The sequence below is a fragment of the Euprymna scolopes genome, chromosome 21 (assembly GCF_053919585.1).
Source record: "Euprymna scolopes isolate OS-2025 chromosome 21, ASM5391958v1, whole genome shotgun sequence".
NCBI lineage: Eukaryota > Metazoa > Mollusca > Cephalopoda > Sepiida > Sepiolidae > Euprymna > Euprymna scolopes.
This window is the reverse complement of record NC_136502.1, coordinates 83,577,432-83,597,040: the sequence shown is the minus strand read 5'-3', so window position 1 is coordinate 83,597,040 and position 19,609 is coordinate 83,577,432. Positions and strand designations below refer to the sequence as shown.

At 34.4% G+C, this 19,609-nt stretch overlaps 1 protein-coding gene across 2 annotated transcripts in view; it reads right to left on the bottom strand.

The window, feature by feature from the left end:
• Positions 1-19,609, bottom strand: part of LOC145242526 (protocadherin gamma-B2-like) — a 144,769-nt gene that overhangs the window by 12,073 nt on the left and 113,087 nt on the right. For both annotated transcript variants that reach the window (XM_080105599.1, XM_080105598.1), the window contains exons 3-4: positions 4,566-4,704; positions 1-272 (exon numbers count right to left, since the gene is read on the bottom strand). The exon at positions 1-272 is cut by the window's left edge and continues 414 nt beyond it. In XM_080105599.1, coding sequence (XP_079961725.1) covers positions 49-272; positions 4,566-4,704 — 363 coding nt within the window. In that variant the 3' untranslated portion in view covers positions 1-48. The remainder of the gene's footprint in view (positions 273-4,565; positions 4,705-19,609) is intronic.

Here is a 19,609-nt window from a genome sequence, read left to right as displayed (position 1 = left end):
TGTTACCATATAAAGTTAAACATGGTTGCCTCTTGTTGTCAAGAACACTCAGTGCATGTCAGCAATGCCGCTGTCCACCGTAGATGGACTGGCATCAACCCATTGGGTACAATCAGGAACATGAGCAATATTTGGTCTGTTAAATCTCCTTGAACTAATAACCTTATCTTCAGGGAAATAGAACCTCTGTTGTACGGGTTCCATGTATCTGCTCTGGGTTTGATCTCCATTATTTGAATCGCGTGGCTCAACATAATCTGCATTTCTGGCAACTGGGAATAAAAAAAAAAATAAAACGAAACATAATTTTACATGGACAGAGGACCTGACGTTTTTAATAACTACAAAATTAAATTATCTGGCGTACCATTACCCTGTGGTAGGGAGAAAAACAAATTCCTATCGTATTGTTTTATATGCAATCTCCTTATCTGTGTACTTAATTCACAGGTGAATTTTGATAAAGATGAGACTAAAAATGGTCCATAAAATCATGCAAAAAACTTTTGAATTAATAATCATCAAACCCCCTCTCTCTCCTGAAGTCTAACTTTTCCTCACCATGGTAGAGTTAGTGGTAATGTCATAGTATCAAAGCTATACTGCCTGGAACTCCAGTTTCTGGCAGGATCACCAATGGCAGACAGGTTTGTCATCCTGGAGTATTAGAGTCACAACAAGTCTCTGATAAAAATCTAGGAGGATTTTGCATTAGGATCATTCATCCTCTGGTTCTCTCGGTCTTTATATATAGCAACAAACATATGTCAAGCATCAAACCACAAATAAATGGAATTATCGTGGCAAAGGTACTTCTGCATATATGCAATCGCCATTTCTTGGTGTTTTCTAAGTCAACCCTTCTCTCCAACATCGTATTCAATCGTTGATCCTAACTGCTCTTACAGGTCTAATAAATAGCTGGGACCAGCAAAGAGTATATCGTGCAGAGCAGACAATACTGAGGCACGATATTTATGCTCTCTGTGCAGAAATTATCATCATATCATGAGCTATTCTACATTTTAATATTTACTTCATATATTTCAGCTTTATATAAAAGATTTATGTGTAATTCGAAAGTGTAAAACAAAAACCTAAATACCTATATATTATATAAAATATTAATTTTTTTTTTTTTTACTTTTCTTAGTTTGAAGAGATCAAGAGGATCCCTCCTGGGGCTAACACTTAATCCTGTTACAATTTAAATTTATATCCGAGGGCTCTTTTAAGAATAGACGTTGTTCCCTTTATGGCTGCTATTTGTATCTTTATTTCCTTACAGCTTGGTCTTCCAGGGATTGCTTCTAAGTATTTTTGAAAGTTCTTTTTTATTAGGCAAGTTGCCCGGTCACAACCGGTATAATGTTTATTTCTTTCAGAGATCATGTCGATTTTAGATAATTTTTTAGGTCCTGATATTTTGGTATCTTTTCCTGTTTGGCTCTATTAAGGCCAAAGTCATTTGGGACTGTGACGTCGATAATGAGTGCAGTTCTTTCGGGCTTAAATTAGTGTATCTGTTCTCATTTTGCAATAAATTTTGACCTTTACTTCTATTCATATTGAAACAATTCGCTAATAACTAAAAGAGTAGAAAAGTACTTGAAAATACATAATAAAATTAATACCTTGTATGTTTAACATTTATTTTTTAATACTGATGTAATATATATGCTTAATTTAATTATAATTTTATTAATATTTATTTATTTGAGTAATTGCAATATTAATTCTTATTGATGAAAATTAAATTAAAAAAAAAATTACTGATATTTCACTAGAAAAACATCCTTTTTTTTTCTATCCATTAATTTTTATATAATGTAAAAATTATGAAAAGGTTTTAATATCTTAATATTTTATCATTTCACGATTTTTCCAAAAAATAAGAAAAAGAGGTACTTATTCAGATTGGCACTTATGGCGATTGACAAATATGGAGAAAATTTTTTATCGTGTGCCTACTTGTCACGGATTGAAGATGGTATATCCCAAAAAATTATAAAAATTGATCAAGTAGTGTTTTTTTTTATTTTCAAAAAAATAATTCGCCGTTTTTTATCGATAAGTGAAGGCCGTAATCATTTTAATATTCTTCGAATTTTGTTTGTAACTTATATAAAATTGTAAAGTGGACTTAAAAGTCTACCGAGTCCAAGACTAGTGCTGAATTTATAACACCGCATGACAACCGGTGTTCCACTTTTTCCCCAAACCGTGTCATCAGTCGTTTCCATTCTCTACATGCCGCCCCCTCCACCTTATGACCGCAACAGCGGTGTTTTGTGGTCACTTGTTGGGAAAGTTCTGTATAGTTGTGAGTTGGTCCTCACATTTGTGAAGACAATGGTGTTGGTGGTCATGTTACTCTCATGCTGCATCATGGGATCGAACTCGTTGGTTTGTGCCTGATCGGTTCTTGGTTATCCGCCTCCACATTACTACGTCATCATCCGTCTTTTCCACGTCCATCCCCTTGTGTATGTCACATGGGAATATGCTTTCCTCCATTCTTGGTCTTTGGGGAAGTGAATGAAGGGGTGGTTGTATGAGCGAATAATCTGGCGTATCCATGATAGGTTGGATCTTCCGGAGGAAACAACGATTGCATAGTGTGATCCTGCCGCTTCCATCTAACCGTATCCAGTATTATCTATTACCCATGGTCTTGACAAGTCTCCCCATTTTTGTCCATCGTCAGAGATATGGCCCCTTCTGCACCTGAACGGATTTGCCAACCTGAAGCTGTGGGAGTGGACGACTGTGCATGTTCTACTGTTCTTTGTTTAGCACATGCCTTTTTGTCATCGCCCTTTCTCTCAATTCTTTGGTTTCTGTGCAGCTGGTGCTTCTTGTGAAGTAGAGGGAGGCGATCCCTTATTGCTCAACTATATAACATTTCAGCTGGTGATAATCCGAAGTCCTTGTGGGGCGTGTTCCTATGAGTCACCATCGCCTGTGTTGGCCGATTGTGATGTAGGTGGCCATAGCCATCAATGCAGTCCAGGAGTATTCTTTTGATTGTTTTTATGCCCAGTTCAGCTCGGCCATTACTTTGGGGATAATGTGCGGATGATATACGTCTCTTTATGTCCCAGTCTCCCAAGAATAATTTATACTCCTATAAGTCGAATAGTGGCCCTCCATCGGATGATATTTTCTCTGGTGCACCATACGTGCAGAACCAACCCCTCAATAAATCACATACCGCTGCAGTCTTCCCTGATGGTAGTGGGACAACTTCAATCCAGCCGGTGTATCAGTCTGCATATACCATGTAACTCTTCCTGTGCATATCCAGTAGATCCGTGACAGTTATTTGGAATGGAATTCTGGGTTTGAGGGTGGCATTAGTGGTTTTCTCACTTGGGACCGAAGCTTTGCTAAAAACTGTGTGTGAAATCTATGTCTATGCACCTCTTGATGTAGACCTTTCACCGTAATGAGTCATATATGCCGTATAGGCTGTTCTTTTGTGACTATATTGAGAGTTTCGGGCCCTACTATTTCGAACCTTGTTTGAACAAGCCATTCTTAATTCGTTGCATATTTCCATGGGGTCGGTTAAACTGCACATTTGTTTGTACTGAGTCTATGTACCAATGAATAATGCCCAGTCTCTGTCGGTGTAACCATCCTCGATCACAGGTCTGTCTGGTTTTTTAGTGTGGGATCAGTTTGACACATTTTCCTTGCTGGCGCGAAGCTCATTGTTTTCTTTCCATAAATTTATTAACTGCTGAACTTGTTGCAAGTCATGTTCATCATTTCGTTATCTTGACGTCATCACTATTCCAATTTCAGTAAGAAAATAATCTGGTAAAAATAAATCCTGTAGAAATGGATCCTTTTCATAGCGCCATGTAAAGTAGACTTAACAGTCTACCGAGTCCGAGACTAGCACTGAATTTATAACACTGCATGACAATTGGTGTTTCACTTTTTCCCGACCCGTCTAATCAGTCGTTCTTGGTTATCCGCCTCCATATGACCTTTCTAAAATGTTGTTTTACATAATTTGAAGATTTTATTTTCTGAAAAGTAAAAAATACACGTTATGTTAATAAATCCTTGTTTGATTTTAAATCGTATGTTCCAATTTTCTTTGTGATACTATTGAAAAAAAAAAAATTGAAATGAAAGTCGGTTGTCTGCCCTTAATTCTTTCATGGACCCTGCCTTTTTCCTCCACATTGACATGGAATAAAATTTCATTTTCTTGAATAATAATAATAAAAAAAAAGACTACTTGATCAAATTACATGATTTTCGGAATATTTTATCTTCGTTCCGTGACTGGTACGTACATCATACAGACGTTTCTGTATTTTTCTTACTTTCAATTGCCGTCACAAGTGCCAATCGGAATAATTACCGAAAAAGATTTTGTAACTAGTGATTACAAAGTTAAAATAATTTGTTCGTGCATAAGAAAATCACTTCTTATCATACAAAACCCTCGAAGATTCTATTTATCGATATATACGGTATTATGTAATAAGGTATAGTAAATATTTTAAGCTATGTTTGTTTCAGGAAATGACTTGTTGAAAACATACCTGGTAGTGGCAGCCTAGTTCCTCGTGTATCTCCATCACTCCAAGCATCTTCACTGTCGGTGTGAGTTGTAATTAATTCTCTATGGGAATCAGCAATCATAAACTGCCTTTGGTCATTTCTTTCAACATCATCGATTTCCTGGGAAGTAAAACAAATACATTAGTAAAAATTTTTAATCGATAATATTGTTCTGTAAATATGAGATTTAAATAATAATTGATGGAATATTTAATCCAACCCTTTTTGACAATCATCCCTCCAGATATTATTTGAGACATTGTGATATCTGTAGTAGTTTTACAGACAAAATATCAAGATAAAATGATATATCCAAGATATATTATAAGGTATAAATAGAGAGGCCGTTCTTGAATACCATACAATATTGTATTTGTTTCATGTAAGTTTGGAAAAAATATGAAACCAAAAATGGCTATAAAACTTAAGATTACTGCATCATTGAAACTGCACATTACACAGTGCTCTACAAGAAAGCCGAAATTATGAACATTTAACTTCTATAAAATAAATTTAACCTGTCTGTTTAAATGTATGTATGTATGTATGTCTGCCTAAAACTTTCGACAGAGACGACGGATTTTCATGAGATCGGTATCGTTTTGAAGCTCGAGCCTTCAGACGATAAATATCGAAAAATTGGCTTAAAACATTAATCCCTTCACCCTCAACTGGACAGTTTCCTACAGGGATGATGGTTTTTTTTTTTTTTTTGCGTCGCCATTTTTGTGAATCATCGTATCAGTTGGAATGACTTTACTTAATTTCAACGTTCTGAACTTCCGGTCGCGTCATGGAGTAGCGGTAAGACGTCAGGTTTTTTTTTTTTTCACTTTCTCTTCTGACTTTGGGTTCGAGGGTGCCTGCCTACTACCACATGTTTTTTTTTTTTGCTCAACACACACCTCCAAACATCTGGCCAATGCCAGGCACCCAGGCTAGTTTTAAACAAAAAGATTCTGGGAGGAATAAATACAAATGTATGAGATGTAAGTCCTATTATAATGGAGATGTTATATGTATGTTTTTAACAAAACCTCGGATTATTATTTTAAGGGGCATGGTATTAAACAACACTAGTTACTATATTTAAGTACATTAATACATAATTATGAGTATTATTTAATACACAGTTCTTTTGTTTCTTTCATACTAATCAGTCACCACTTATTAAAGCCCAAAAGTCATTCAAGGATAAGGATTAATGAGATTGACAATTATATGTGAATTACACTCTCTTTAAAAAGTAAAAATAAACAAAATAATAATTGTAATAACAACAACTATGGCATGATTGAAATTTCGCTCCTATTTAAAAACGAGGAAGAAAATATCTGATATAGGGGCTCTGTGTATAGACATCATCTGTGGTTGCTGCATTCATACATGGGTGGCTAACTTCCTCTGGTCCTTAACTATCACTTAAATCTCTCACATGTGGCTCCATGTGCCATATCACAGTATACTGCTTCTGCTAATGATCCCAATCATGTAAGAGTAATGTTGATACATCATCATTAGGCAGACAGTTTCAAGATTTGAAAGCAACCTACATCCTAATCTGTGGCAACCAATCGGCAAGAAGTCTTCTCAACTTACAGTCTCCTTCCTAAATGTTATTGGTTTGGCTTCAGGCTAGCGACCTTTCCTTGTAAAATATTCTTGCTATGGAAACAGTCAAAAGCATGACAAATTCAAATTCAAATTTGCAAACAATAGGCAGATGCTAGAGGGATGCTGCAAATCTGGAATATGACGGATCAGTTTGAGTGCTTCCTGGATTGCAGGTTGTAGGATTTCCGAACTCAAAGTCAAAGAACACTACTATGTGACCATTTGATACAATGGGTGAAAAAGACAGGACTTGGTTACTTAAGTATTTGTTGACATTAGATTTGAATTCAGCAGGGAAGCAATCATTGTGTTCCGCAGATGGGAAATTTTTTAAGATAAACTCTTCATAGAAGTTCCGTTTGTTTTAAGAACACAGCAGTAAATAAATGAGTACTTGTGATGGTTTTACAAAGAGAAAGCAAAGAATGTAGCTCATTCGAGCACATACCCTGAAAATAACGATAGTGTCGGGAAGGACTAGTAACGTCTTTACTGCAAAAAAAGACCATACCACATTCAGTTGCAAACTCTATTTTGTGCTCTGTCACGGTGAGAAAGAGTGCTCTTAGTGACACATCCCCAGATATCTAGCTTAGAATGTATTAGATTTTTATACAGCTATAGGATTTTATAAGGAGTTAGATACTTTCTGGAAGGCAGAATAATCCAACTATTTTTCTTGAGATCTCAACAACACATTTGATGTAAGACTTACACTTCAGGTCCAGGATCAAAATCAGTTTTAAGAAATTATGAAAGTAAGAAACTTCCTCAAGGAGAGAAACATTCGTTTCAACTGAAATAAAACAAGGATCTGAGTGTTGGTTGTAAAAGGAGAGAGCTGTTAAAAATAACAGCCCCCCCCCCTGTTGCACGGTGTGGCTCAGATCAAAAGGGAGAGAATCAATGTTTCTTGAAGTGTTGCCATACATACTTGTGCCGTTTGCATAGATGTCAATAAATAATCCCATGATTTCGAAGCACATTAATGATAATTAGATAGAGAGTTGGGTCCAAAATGGGTCCTTGAAGCACCCTAGTATTTATTATATATGTTTCAGGCATTTTCCTTGTAAATACTTAGTAAATTCTTAGTTTTGGTCACAAATATACATACATGAAATCTCCATTATAGTAATAAACAAAGAAAAATTAAAATATTCAATTTTAAATGGAATCGATGATTCCCAGAAGATGGTTGAATCGCCATTAAAAAAAGTTGGCAAGAGAATTTCCATTTTAATTTGGAAAAATATTTTTGATAAAGTGCCAGTTAGAAATGTTGTTCAGGAAGTTTTGTACAGATTATGTGGAAGAAATGATTTACGCTGATGATTTAGTGCTGGCCTCTGGCATAATACTTGTGTTATGAAATAGGTAGAACACAATTATTTTTTTTTTTCAAGTTCACTCCTTACAAAGCATATTGCCACTTGGACATAAGGGGCTACTATTTGGGGCCATGTCTAGGAAAGATTAACAAGACATTTGTTTTTGTTACATTTAAACTTTTGCATATCAGTACATCCAGGGAAGCAGGCAGCATGAAGGGAATTCCAAAGTCTAGCTGTTCGAGTGAAGAAACTATTAGAACAGAAAGCTTTCTGGCATTTAGGGACAACAAAAGTGAAGGGGTGAGATCTTATTGCTAAGCGGGTCTGTCGGGGATATGTACGTCGAGGGGATACAAGTGAAACAAGTTCATCAGAACACATTCCATTAAAATATTTCTAAAACAGGCACAGTGATGTAACATTGTGACGATGAGACAGGGGCTGGAGCTTAGTTGATAAAGTGGGACTGATTAGATTGACAACTTTTTTTTGGACTTTATCTGAGATGGATGCATCAACCCAGATGTGGGAACAATACTCTATGCATGGGCGAATGGTGGCCTTGTAAAGATACAGGATACTCTCAGGCATGAGTAGTCTTCTACCTCGATAGAGGGAACCCACCTTCTTTGCAACTTTGCAGCTATCTATCTATCTATCTATCTATCTATTTATCTATCTATCTATCTATCTATCTAACTGGAGAGGTAGACAAGAGATGGATATGATGATGTTTTCATAAAACCTGTTAAAATATAACAAAAGTTAGATCATAGACGAGTTTACCGGAAGCATCTTATCAGCTGATCGGAACTACGTGTGAGCCACGTGGATCAGGTTAGCTGGAGATGACTTGGAGTTGGAATTTGAACAGGTGAACAGCGGTTGAGTTAATGATTGTCTCCTCCACCCCCTTGGGAGGGAGGTGACGTGTCTCTCAATGGAGACTGTTAAAGACCACAAGAAAAGAACTCACTTTCCATGTTCATCTACGTCGACATCTGGGAAAATGAATAAAAAACTAAAACCAATTATCGTCTTGGAGTGAATGTCTTTCGCCCAACAGGCTCCGGCCCTCCTCCCCAAAAAGATGAATTCCAGATGGACCAGTGAATATAAGGTATGTCGGATATATGACACACACATAAATTTAGACGATCACGGGACATAAAACTTGTATATATACATCACACAACATAAATAGACGAGCACGGTTCAGAAAGTGAAGAACCACTAAAGACATTAGTAGCGCATTAAGGACATGTCACAAACAAACACGAAACGTACACACACGTTTAGATGGATGCCGTTCATGTTAGCATAATGTAACACTTGTTAAATTAATTACTTGGAGAAAAACTATAGAAAGTAAAGCTCTAGAAGTAAATTTTACCAAAGACTAAAGTGATGAAGGGAAGTTTTAGTGTTGAAAAAAAAACAAAACAAAAAAACAAAAAAAACAGAAAGAGGGAATTTCTCCTAGTCAATTTGTAAAACAGGAGTTGTCAGTAACTCAATTTTCTGTGGTATTCGTGAGCATTTGATCCACAAGAGGTGTTATAAAAATATATATGTTATAAAAATATATGTTGAGAAATGGTGACTAATTTGTATACAAGAAGTGTAAGACCGTGGAGATAGATGATAATGCAGATGTGGAGAAAGTATATTTGGATAGGAAAGTTATTGATGTTGACCAAAAATTTTGTTAACCTACTGATACCATTGGAGCACGGGTGGAGCTTGATGCGTTTACAATGATTATGAGTGGATAGACAAAATTCAAGGAACTTCTGTCATTACTAAGCAACAGAGTGTTACTGGTATCAGCCAAGAGAGGGGGTCTATCAGGAATATATGTGCAGTGTGATGACGTATGGAAGTGAAACCTGGTAACAGAGAGTTGAGGATATGTGTTGCATGGAGAGAAATAATAGGAAAATGATACCATAGAGGTGTATTGTTAGTCTAAAAGATAGACTGATGATATTAGAAGAAAGATGAAATCTGGATAGTATATGAAGATGTGTGCAGAGCCGGATACTTTGTTAGTTTGGTCATATTGAAAGAATAGACGAGGTTAGTAGACGTAGAACAGTTGAAATAGCAGGGTCAGACCGAGAAAAACATGGGAGGAAGTGACAAGGATGTCTTTGAGAATAATAGGATAAATAAAGGTCTAGCCAGAGATAGGTTATTTTGTAAGTCAATTTCTAAAGGTTTGTCAAACACATGCCAGACTGTTAAACATGATGATGATGATGATGATGATGATGATGATGATGATGATGATGATGCAGAGATACCTGGCATTTCTTGGAGACATGGATAATCAAACAGAAGAGTTTTACAAAAGTGCACAAGTGAAAAGGAAAAGAAAACATGACGCAGCAAAAAAAAAAAAAAAAAAAACTTTACCGAATTGCTACAGTATCTGCTATCTAATTCATCGTTTAATATCTATCAAAATGTTATGCAAATTGGAAATATATAAATTTAAGAGGATATAAACGTGTGACAAAGGTGTTTGATGCATTAATTTTTATTATTAATCAGAATTTCCATGAGAACCCACGATTAAGTATGCCAGTATCTCTGCTAGTATACATTCATAAATTTGACATGGAAACGAAATAACAAGATTTTCATTTTGCTTTTTATTATCTAGCATTTACTAAAGTGTTTCCAATATGGTCACTAATCTACAGTTTAATATGAAACATGTATATAAAAAAATAAAGTGGGCATTCAATTATTTTTCTCATCTTTGAGGTACAAACATTTGATTTTATAATGACTAGGGCTATGACAACAGCATATTCTTTTCATTGTTTTGACTCTCGCGTATATATCCGACATATTTAATCAACCGAAAACCACATCATTCTATATAAAAGCATATAAGATATCAACGGATACACACTCGAGAGTCAAAACAATTAAAAGAATATGCTGTTGTCCTAGCCCTAATAATGACAAGTAATATGGAACAGTTTAATATGCTAAATATGTGGTTTAAATGAATTCATTCTGAAAAAAAACTATGATTTTTAGAATTTGTAAAAACTAAAAAGACGGGGATATACTGAACTGACAGCATCATCGAAAACTTTTAGAAAAACAGCCAAGATATTTAATCGTTGTTTCACATGAAGAGTCATTACTACCTGAAAAGACATTTAATCAATATTTTTTGAAGTACGGCTTAATTTTCGAAATGTACCTAAAAATCCATTCTTATTTTCGAAATACATGCAAGCAATACATTTTCTTTTTATTTCTTTACGTTTATTCATAATCTCTGTCCGGCATTTTTTTCTTCTTCATCTTCATCTCTTTTCTTTATATCTTTTTACATTTTGCTACTGAACACTTTTAACACTTGCACGCTTGAGAATAGTTGGCTTTCTGTTTCCTTAAATGAATAGAAAGAGGACCGCGAGGGGAAAAAATGGAGAGTCTCAAGTACATGGGATGTGTTAGTCATGCAGACAAAATATATGGATCACACTATCAAAGATTTCCATGCAAAATTAATTTCTTGGCTCAGCAGAAATGGAATTTAAATAAAAATCCAAGTATTTAACTTCTATTTCTGTTGAGCCAAGAAATAAAATAAAGATCCAAGTGTACGGCATAATCACGTTGACACACCGGTTCCCGCAGGATCACCGAAGTTAAGCAACGTTGAACCTGGTCAGTACTAAATGGGTTGCCATTTGAGATATCTAGGTGCTGTATGTGCTCTCATGCTCTCCGCTTATTTCGGCATTGTTTCCAGTCGTCCTGGACTTTCCCTTGTGATTGGACTCAAACAGTGCTGATTCAGGAGAGGTGTGGTTGGAGATTGTGCAGCCCTTGCCCCAGAATTACACGTGCAACGGCCCCTACAGGGGGTATCCTGTGTCTTTCGAGACTGAACGGAGCCATCGAAAGATCTAAGTATGGAGATGACACACAGAGAATCAACATGATCTTGTAAAGAACATGCTGTTGTATTATCCGTTCTGAAAACCAATAACAATTTTAACTGTAACCATATTTCATTTACTAAAATAACTTGAGCTCCAATTCCCACACAGGGAAGTGTAAACTATATATGTGGAACCAACATCCTTATTTATGACATTCTAAATTATTAATTAAAACTAGTAGGACTTGTGGAAATTGCACTGCGGACTCTTTCATATGTAATATATTGATGTTGGCATTCTGTAGATGTCCTGCATAAATAGAGACGCTCTGATATTATTGTAGCTCTTTTGTTAAAACTGCAAAAGTATTTATCTAAGCTAGCAGGGATGCCCGGCGTAACCAGGTCGTAAAATACACTTAAATATGATATTTTAATTCTTGTAGATTTCGAATATATTATAATAGAAGTAATGTTCTACCAATTTTTATATATCATTAAGTTGCGATTTCAAAATATCTATATGACTTGAGCGCAGCAGCTTGAATCGAAACCGAAACCAAAACTCATGGAAAAAGTATATATAACTTGAGTTTCTTAGCTATAATCGAAACTGAAACCAAAACTTATGAAGAATTCTTGATACATTTACTTAAAAAAAAAAAAACACCAGATTACTGGAGTGCCATCAGCTATAATTGAAACCGAAACCAAAAGTTATGAAGAATTCTTGGTAAAATTATTTATTACAAGAAATGGAAGTCAATAACAATTAAACGACAGTCATTCCGATGTAAGCGTGGTACACAAAATAAATAACACATACAATATCCTATTAATATATAGATTCTGGCAGCAAGTAAATCTAATTTAAAATTCCTCTCATGTCAAACTAATAAATCAACTATCTACTTTTGAGTTATCTAAATTCATTTTCCATCAATCATACACGATAAAGAGTCAGACACTGCAAAACATTTCTATGTCATTTTGAATATATTTTACCAGCAGGGGCGTTCGACGTTGACCGGTCGTAAAATATGTTTGAATATCATATTTTAATTCATGCAGATTTTGTATGTATCGTTATAGAGTCATTTCTCTATCGATTACTATATATTATAAGTCATATCAGAAGAAAAATCTAATATATAAAAAGCTATATATCTGTCTGTCCGTCTCCATATTTTCAGACTCTACCTTTCCCGAAACAAAAAAGTAGCAGAGCGATGCTAGGGTCCTCAAAAGATTGGATTTTTTTTTATGGACCGTTCTTTTATGGGGTTTTAGCCGGTTAAAATAGTTTTTAAGGGGTCAAAGATGCGTCAAAATTGGGAAAAAAAAAGTTATACATTTTGTATATTCATCTAAATTTATCTTGAATTTTTAATTTTTTAATTCTTAATCAGTTCGTATGCGTGTCACGTTGGTAGAGTGGTAACGTCACCAGCTTTGAATGCTACAGTTTCAGTTTGGATTCTAACTGATGGCACCCAAATACTTTTTTTTTTACTTTTAAAAAATCACGACTCTATAATAATATATACGAAATCTGAACAAATTAAAATATCATATTAAAGCGTATTTTACGACTGGCTAAAGCCGCCCCAACCACTAGTATATATATATATATATATATATATATATATATATATATATATATATATATATATATATATATATATATATATATATATATATATACATATATATATATATATATATTAGTGAATTCGAGAGAGCAAGTTGATGGATTGATTGCAGGTGATTAAATGACTTACTGACTAATAAGTTTTATATTGTTTTAAAGGTTAAAAAACTTCCAAGACTATATATATATATATATATATATATATATATATATATATATATATATATATATATATATACTAGCAAAAGTACCCGTCGTTGACTGGGTTCTAAAACAGCCTACAGAAAATGGACTCTGATTTATGAAAGTATGATAGGTTATGAAAAGGAAGGGTTGTAAAGAGATAGCTTCGAATTTGGGGGTATCAAAACCAAAGCAAAATATGATGAAAGTAAAAATAAAATAGATAAACTCCATAATTCATTATACCATACCTGTTCACACTGAAACACTTATAACAATATTCTGTGGATCTATATTAAAAAACCTTGTTAAACTTTGTGACATATTTCCATTCTATGGAGGTCAGGCGCGAACGAGACCCCATAATTTTATTATGCCATATTTCTTAAAACTAAAACATAATTATCAAAGTATACTTACGCAGATAGATATGAAAAGTCTTTATTAAAGTTTGTGCCTATTTCCATTCCATTCTAATCAGTTTTTTAAAATAGTCAACCATATAGGACCTATACGTGACCACACACACACACACACACACACACACACACACACACACACACACACACACACACACACACACACAGATTCAGCTTTGTATTATATATATATATATATATATATATATATATATATATATATATAAAGTTGAATGTCTGTGCGTGCGCGTGTGTGTGTCTGGTCACAAATAGGCTCCTATATGGTTGACTATTTTAAAAAACTGATTACATATAATAATAGAAGATGTATCGAGACACAGGAATGGTATGTTTGATCTGGCAGAACGGAGGTTCATTTAAATTGTGGGATCTGCGTACGTGCCTGGTCCACAGAGTATGGAAATAAAAATAAAAAAAATAAAAAAAAACGTTTACAAGTGTTTTTGGTATAGATGTACATAAGAATATTTTGATAAGTATGTTTTAATTTAAATAGGGATGGTATAATAATGGCCTCCATAGAATGGAAATAGGCACAAACTTTAATAAAGACTTTTCATATCTATCTGCGTAAGTATACTTTGATAATTATGTTTCGGTTTGAAGAAACATGGTATAATAAAATTATGAGGTGTTCGTTCGCGCCTGACCTGCATATGACCTATCATACTTTCATAAATCAGAGTCCATTTTCTGTAGGCTATTTTTGAACCCAGTCTACGATGGGTACTTTTGCTAGTATATATATATATATATATATATATATATATATATATATATATATATATATATATATATATATATATGACTTTGGTGCTATTAGATATAATCAAAACAGAAATCCAAATATATAGTGCACCAGCCTTAGTCGTTATCATTTGAGCCAACATCAGTTGATAGGAAATAGCTTAAAATGAACTAATGTTAAAATATAAATGCGTATAAGAGAACTTTCAATCGACTTACGCCTGCCAAATTTCAATTTCCTTAAATTTTGTCCCCTTAACAGCTATTTTTACTAACTAAAAACTTATAAAAACCGTTCTCAAAAAAATTCAATCATTTAACCTGCCTTATGCCGCTCTGCGACTTTGCATCTCAAAGAAGATGCAGTTTGTAAAAATGGAGACATACAGACATAGTTAGTTTTATAAATTCGATTACAGTGAGTTAATATGCTATATGCGACTTTCATTTGATTTATTTATATATTTTTTTTACTATAACATGGTTTAGGTAATAAGCATTATTTTTAGCGTTGCTCTAATTTACGTGATTAAAATAGGATTTAACAATTCATTGAAAATATATTGGCAAACAAAACTGGTTTTCTAATAATTAAAAAAAGGAAAAAAGATACTTATAATAAATGAATATCTGAGTAATTTCAGTACTCACAGAACAGAACCAATCCAAAATACTGACAGAGAATTCTGAATCAGTTCCAGAAATAGCCAAAGCATTATACGATTTGTAAGCCACAAAAAAAAAGAAAGAAAAAAAAAAGAAAAAGAAAGGCAGATAACACTAACGATGCGAAAGGGTATGGTTAGGATTAGAATAAAATAATATATTTTAGCTCCTTAAACACTAGTTGATACCCCCCTCTCCTAAAAAAATATGACTTTCAAATCGTAACTGCTTTGACCATTTCCCTTAGCAACTATTTTAACAGACTAAAGACCTATAAAAAAAAAACGACCACAAAAAATACAGTCGTTTGACGTGCCTCTAGCTGTTCTGCGACCTTCTGTCTCAGAGGAGATACAGTTGGAATAAATGGAGACAGACAGACGGATAGACGAACAGACATAGTGAGTTTTATAAATGAAATTAAAAATATATTTTACCTCCTTATAAAATAGTTGCCCCACCCCACCCCTTCAAAAAATATGGCTTTCAAATTGTAAACTGCTTCGACCATTTCCGTTATCAAATATTTTAACCGGGTAAAGACCCATAAAAAAAACGGTTCTCAAAAAAATGCAATTATTTGACCTGCCTCATGCTGCTCTACGACCTTCCATCTCGAAGGGGGTACAGTTTGAAAAATGAAAACAGACAGACAGACAATCAGGGTGAGCTTTATAAATAAAACAACCAAGGAAGGCAACGTCACATGAATCACATTTCGTATGGTATATGATAGAATGCCAGAAGCACTAATGAATAGATTTTGATAAAAGCATACAGCTGTTTATTTTTATACTGAATTTTTTCACATATTAAAATGACACACGAAAGTTGCATACATGGCTGCCATAGACAGAAGGCATATTAAAAACTTCAACCTAAATATCATTCATTGTACTTAACTATAATTATTGTAAATATTTGGCATAAAATGGCGTTCAAATTCTTATCACAAAGGTTCTCACCAGAGCAAATATAGATAACATTTACAACGTTCTTATGAATTCTATGCTTCATTGGATAAAACATGTAACCAAGACTGAATATACAAACATTGTCTATAAATAAAGCCTCTTTGTGTAGAACAAGTATAGCAAATGTGTGGAAAGGAAACGATTTAGTGCTGGCTTCTGACATAATACTTGTTAAATGAATTGGAGAAAAGCTATGGAAAGTAAAGATCTGGGAGTGAACTTTACCAAAGTGATGATTAGAGGTTGTAGTGTTGGAAAAAAAACAACAACAACAAAAAAAAAAACAAGAACAGGGAAGTTCTCCTAGTTAGTTTGTAGAACAGGAGTTATGAGTAACTCAATTTTCTGTGGTACTCGTGAGCATTTGATCCACAAGAGGTGTTGTGAAATTACAAGTATGTTGAGAAATGATGGGTAATTTGTATACAAGAAGTGTAAGACCGTGGAGATAGATGGGAACGAAAAATGCGAAAGTTCTATACTTGACATAGACAAAAGGAATATCAAACACTGCAAACAAAATATCTTTCATTATATTTAACTATTGTAGATATTTGATACTGATTGGCAAAAAAATTCCTGACACAAAGGTTCTTTGACTGAATGTACACACATCTATTTATATATCTATCAAAGTGAAATTGTTTGTTTGTGTGTGTGTGTGTGTGTGTGTGTGTGTGCATTTCCCTAGCAAATTACTCTGTCAATTTTTAGTCTACAGACTTGAGATTTAACATAAGAGGTATTGAGATTTTTGAAAATCTTTTTAATCGGTTTTCGGACAGAAATTTGGCTGTCAAGGGGTCAAAGTTCAACGATTTTACATTTGAAAACTCTACCAAACTCCTCCGCCAATTTTGGGCCTAAACACTTGAAATTTTAGATGTAGGTTACTTGGACATGGATCAAAACAATAAATGTTAAGAGGTCAAAATTGGGGTCAAAGTTTTAAAAAAATTAACCTCTGCGGTTTCTACCAAATTACTCAGCCAATTTTTGATCTAAACATTTGAAATTTTACATAAAGCATATTTAAACATAGAGTAAGCTTTTTAATCGGTTTTTGGTCGAAAATTTGGCTGCCAAGGGATCAAAGTTCAAAAGATTTAACCTTTGCGGTGTCTAGCAAACTATTCAGCCAATTTTGGGTCTAAAGTTTGAAATTTTACATAGAGGGTTTTCAGACATGCAGCAAGCTTTTTAATCAGTATTTGGGCGAAAATGTGGCTGCTAAGAGGTCAAATTTGAAAGAGTTGATCTTTGCAGACTCTACCAAACTCCTTCGCCACTTTTGGGTGTAAACACTTGAAATTTTATATGCAGTTTACCTGGACATGAGTCAAACGTTTTAGTATATATATATATACATATACACATAAAGTTATGAACAGCACATAGGGCCCGAGCAAAGCCGGGCTGAACTGCTAGTTATCTATAAATAGAGCTTTTCTGTGTAGAACAAGTATAGCAAACGCGTTCAAAGAAAACGATTTAAGGACACATGAAAGAACTGACTGAAGGCCATTAAGATCAGTCCTACTACATGGGAAAATATAAATATAAAATATGAAATATAACTATAGAATGGATAACATGGAGAGTTGCTAAAGATCACTGAAGCATGAAGATAGTGACAAGTCTGAGATGGCAAAGGAAGCAATCAAGCAAAAACATTCATTGATCATACTGTCAGTAGATTTTCAAGATTCAGATCGGCAGAGTTGTTAGCCATTTGCGGACACACTAAACAAATCAACTAAAAAGAAAAAGATAATGGCCGGTGTATAGTCAGTCACTTAGTTTTACAACTAAGTCAAGAGATTTAATCTTAACTTGTCAGAAATGTTTTTCAACTTTCTACGTTGTCCTTCAAAAAGCACAAATTACCAACATTTCCGTCTGTTGCTGAAGAAATAATGTTCATACAGATAAACATAAAAACTAAACAGTTAAATATTTTACATATTAGACACAATAGGCAGGGCCGAGTGCTGGATGTTAAGAAGAAATGCCCTTTTGAATTTAAGATATGAAAAATTTAAACACGAAAAGACTATGCCATTTAATATTAGGGATGGGGAATATATCAGCGTTTTAGCCCCATAATGATAGCGGTAGAATGTAAACAATGACTGAAAACATGTAAACTTATACTAAATGGGTTTAAATAATGCATATGGAAAATTTTCGTTTTATTTAGAAAATTGTCTTTGTTATTTAATCAATCAGTTAACATTTCAAGACTCATCAAACAGGCAGAAAAATCAATAGAGAAAAATAAACTCCAGACATCGAATTTTACCGATTCCACATCACAATTGTTTATTCTGAGTAATTACTCCTTTTTTTTTTTTTTTTTTACAAAGGATTCACCACTTATAAAGACCCGGAGACCACTCGAGGATACGGGTTAATGGGTGTACAGTGGTCAAGGGGAACATGTCAGTCATCGTTAGTAGTGGAAATTTGGCAAATTGGATTACTTAAAGGGATGGCTTATCAAGAATTTTTTCACGTTGGACTTGAAGACAACCATATTGTAGTCAGTTGGAAAGCAGGAAAACGGAACAGAGTTCCACAGGCGTGCAGTTCTAAGAAAAAAGCTTTGTTCATGGAATCTACATTTAGGTTTAGGCACAGATAAAGAGAGGGGGGATTATTGATAGTAGTTTCAGCTAAACGAGTGTTTTTCGTGAAAGTCAGGCCAGGGGGGGACCATAGATTGGAGCTCAGACGAGCACTTGGCATGAAAATAACGATAAAACAGAGACAGGCTCGCGACGTCTGTTCTGTGGGAAAGAGGTTGCAGAGAGGAGAAAAGAGCATCTTCAAACAAAATCGAACTGGTTGACAGAAGATCTACTTCTGGGACTTCCAAAACTAGATGGTACCGTATCTTTAGATGGATGGAAATATCCAGGATGTTGGTGCGGACAAAAAGAGCTGTAGCATGGCAATGGGCAGGCACACATGCCACTTAGTACCCAAATCAAAATCCTCTTCAGAAGATGTTTCGATTTACTTGCCTCCACACGAGGGCAGACTTAGGCACAAGGTCGGTTTTTAATGTGGGGAAAATCAAGCTCCCCAAAAAAGGGAGTACTTTAGATAGAAACAAAAATTAAAATTGTCTCAGTCATGAAGGATTTCTCCTCCACTGACTGAGAACAGAAAAGGTGAAGTGTAGCATCAGAACAGATACTGCACTGTGATCTTGACCAGAAGATCTAATGTTGTAGCATATACATTGTCAGGTAAATACTGTACTTTCTTACATGTAAACCGTTAATCCTACTTGAATCCTTTTCATCTTTCCAATATTGAACCACTTTACTTTCAAGCACATGTATGTATTTTAAGGTAATGATAACATTAATACAAAACAATTCTTTTACCAAATTAGTTATTCGTTTTCTGTACCAGGAACTCGATTTTGATTATATGCGACTGCCTTTTGGCTGTTAATTAGTAGATTTTTACTGAGTCGATATCAGCAGCAAGCA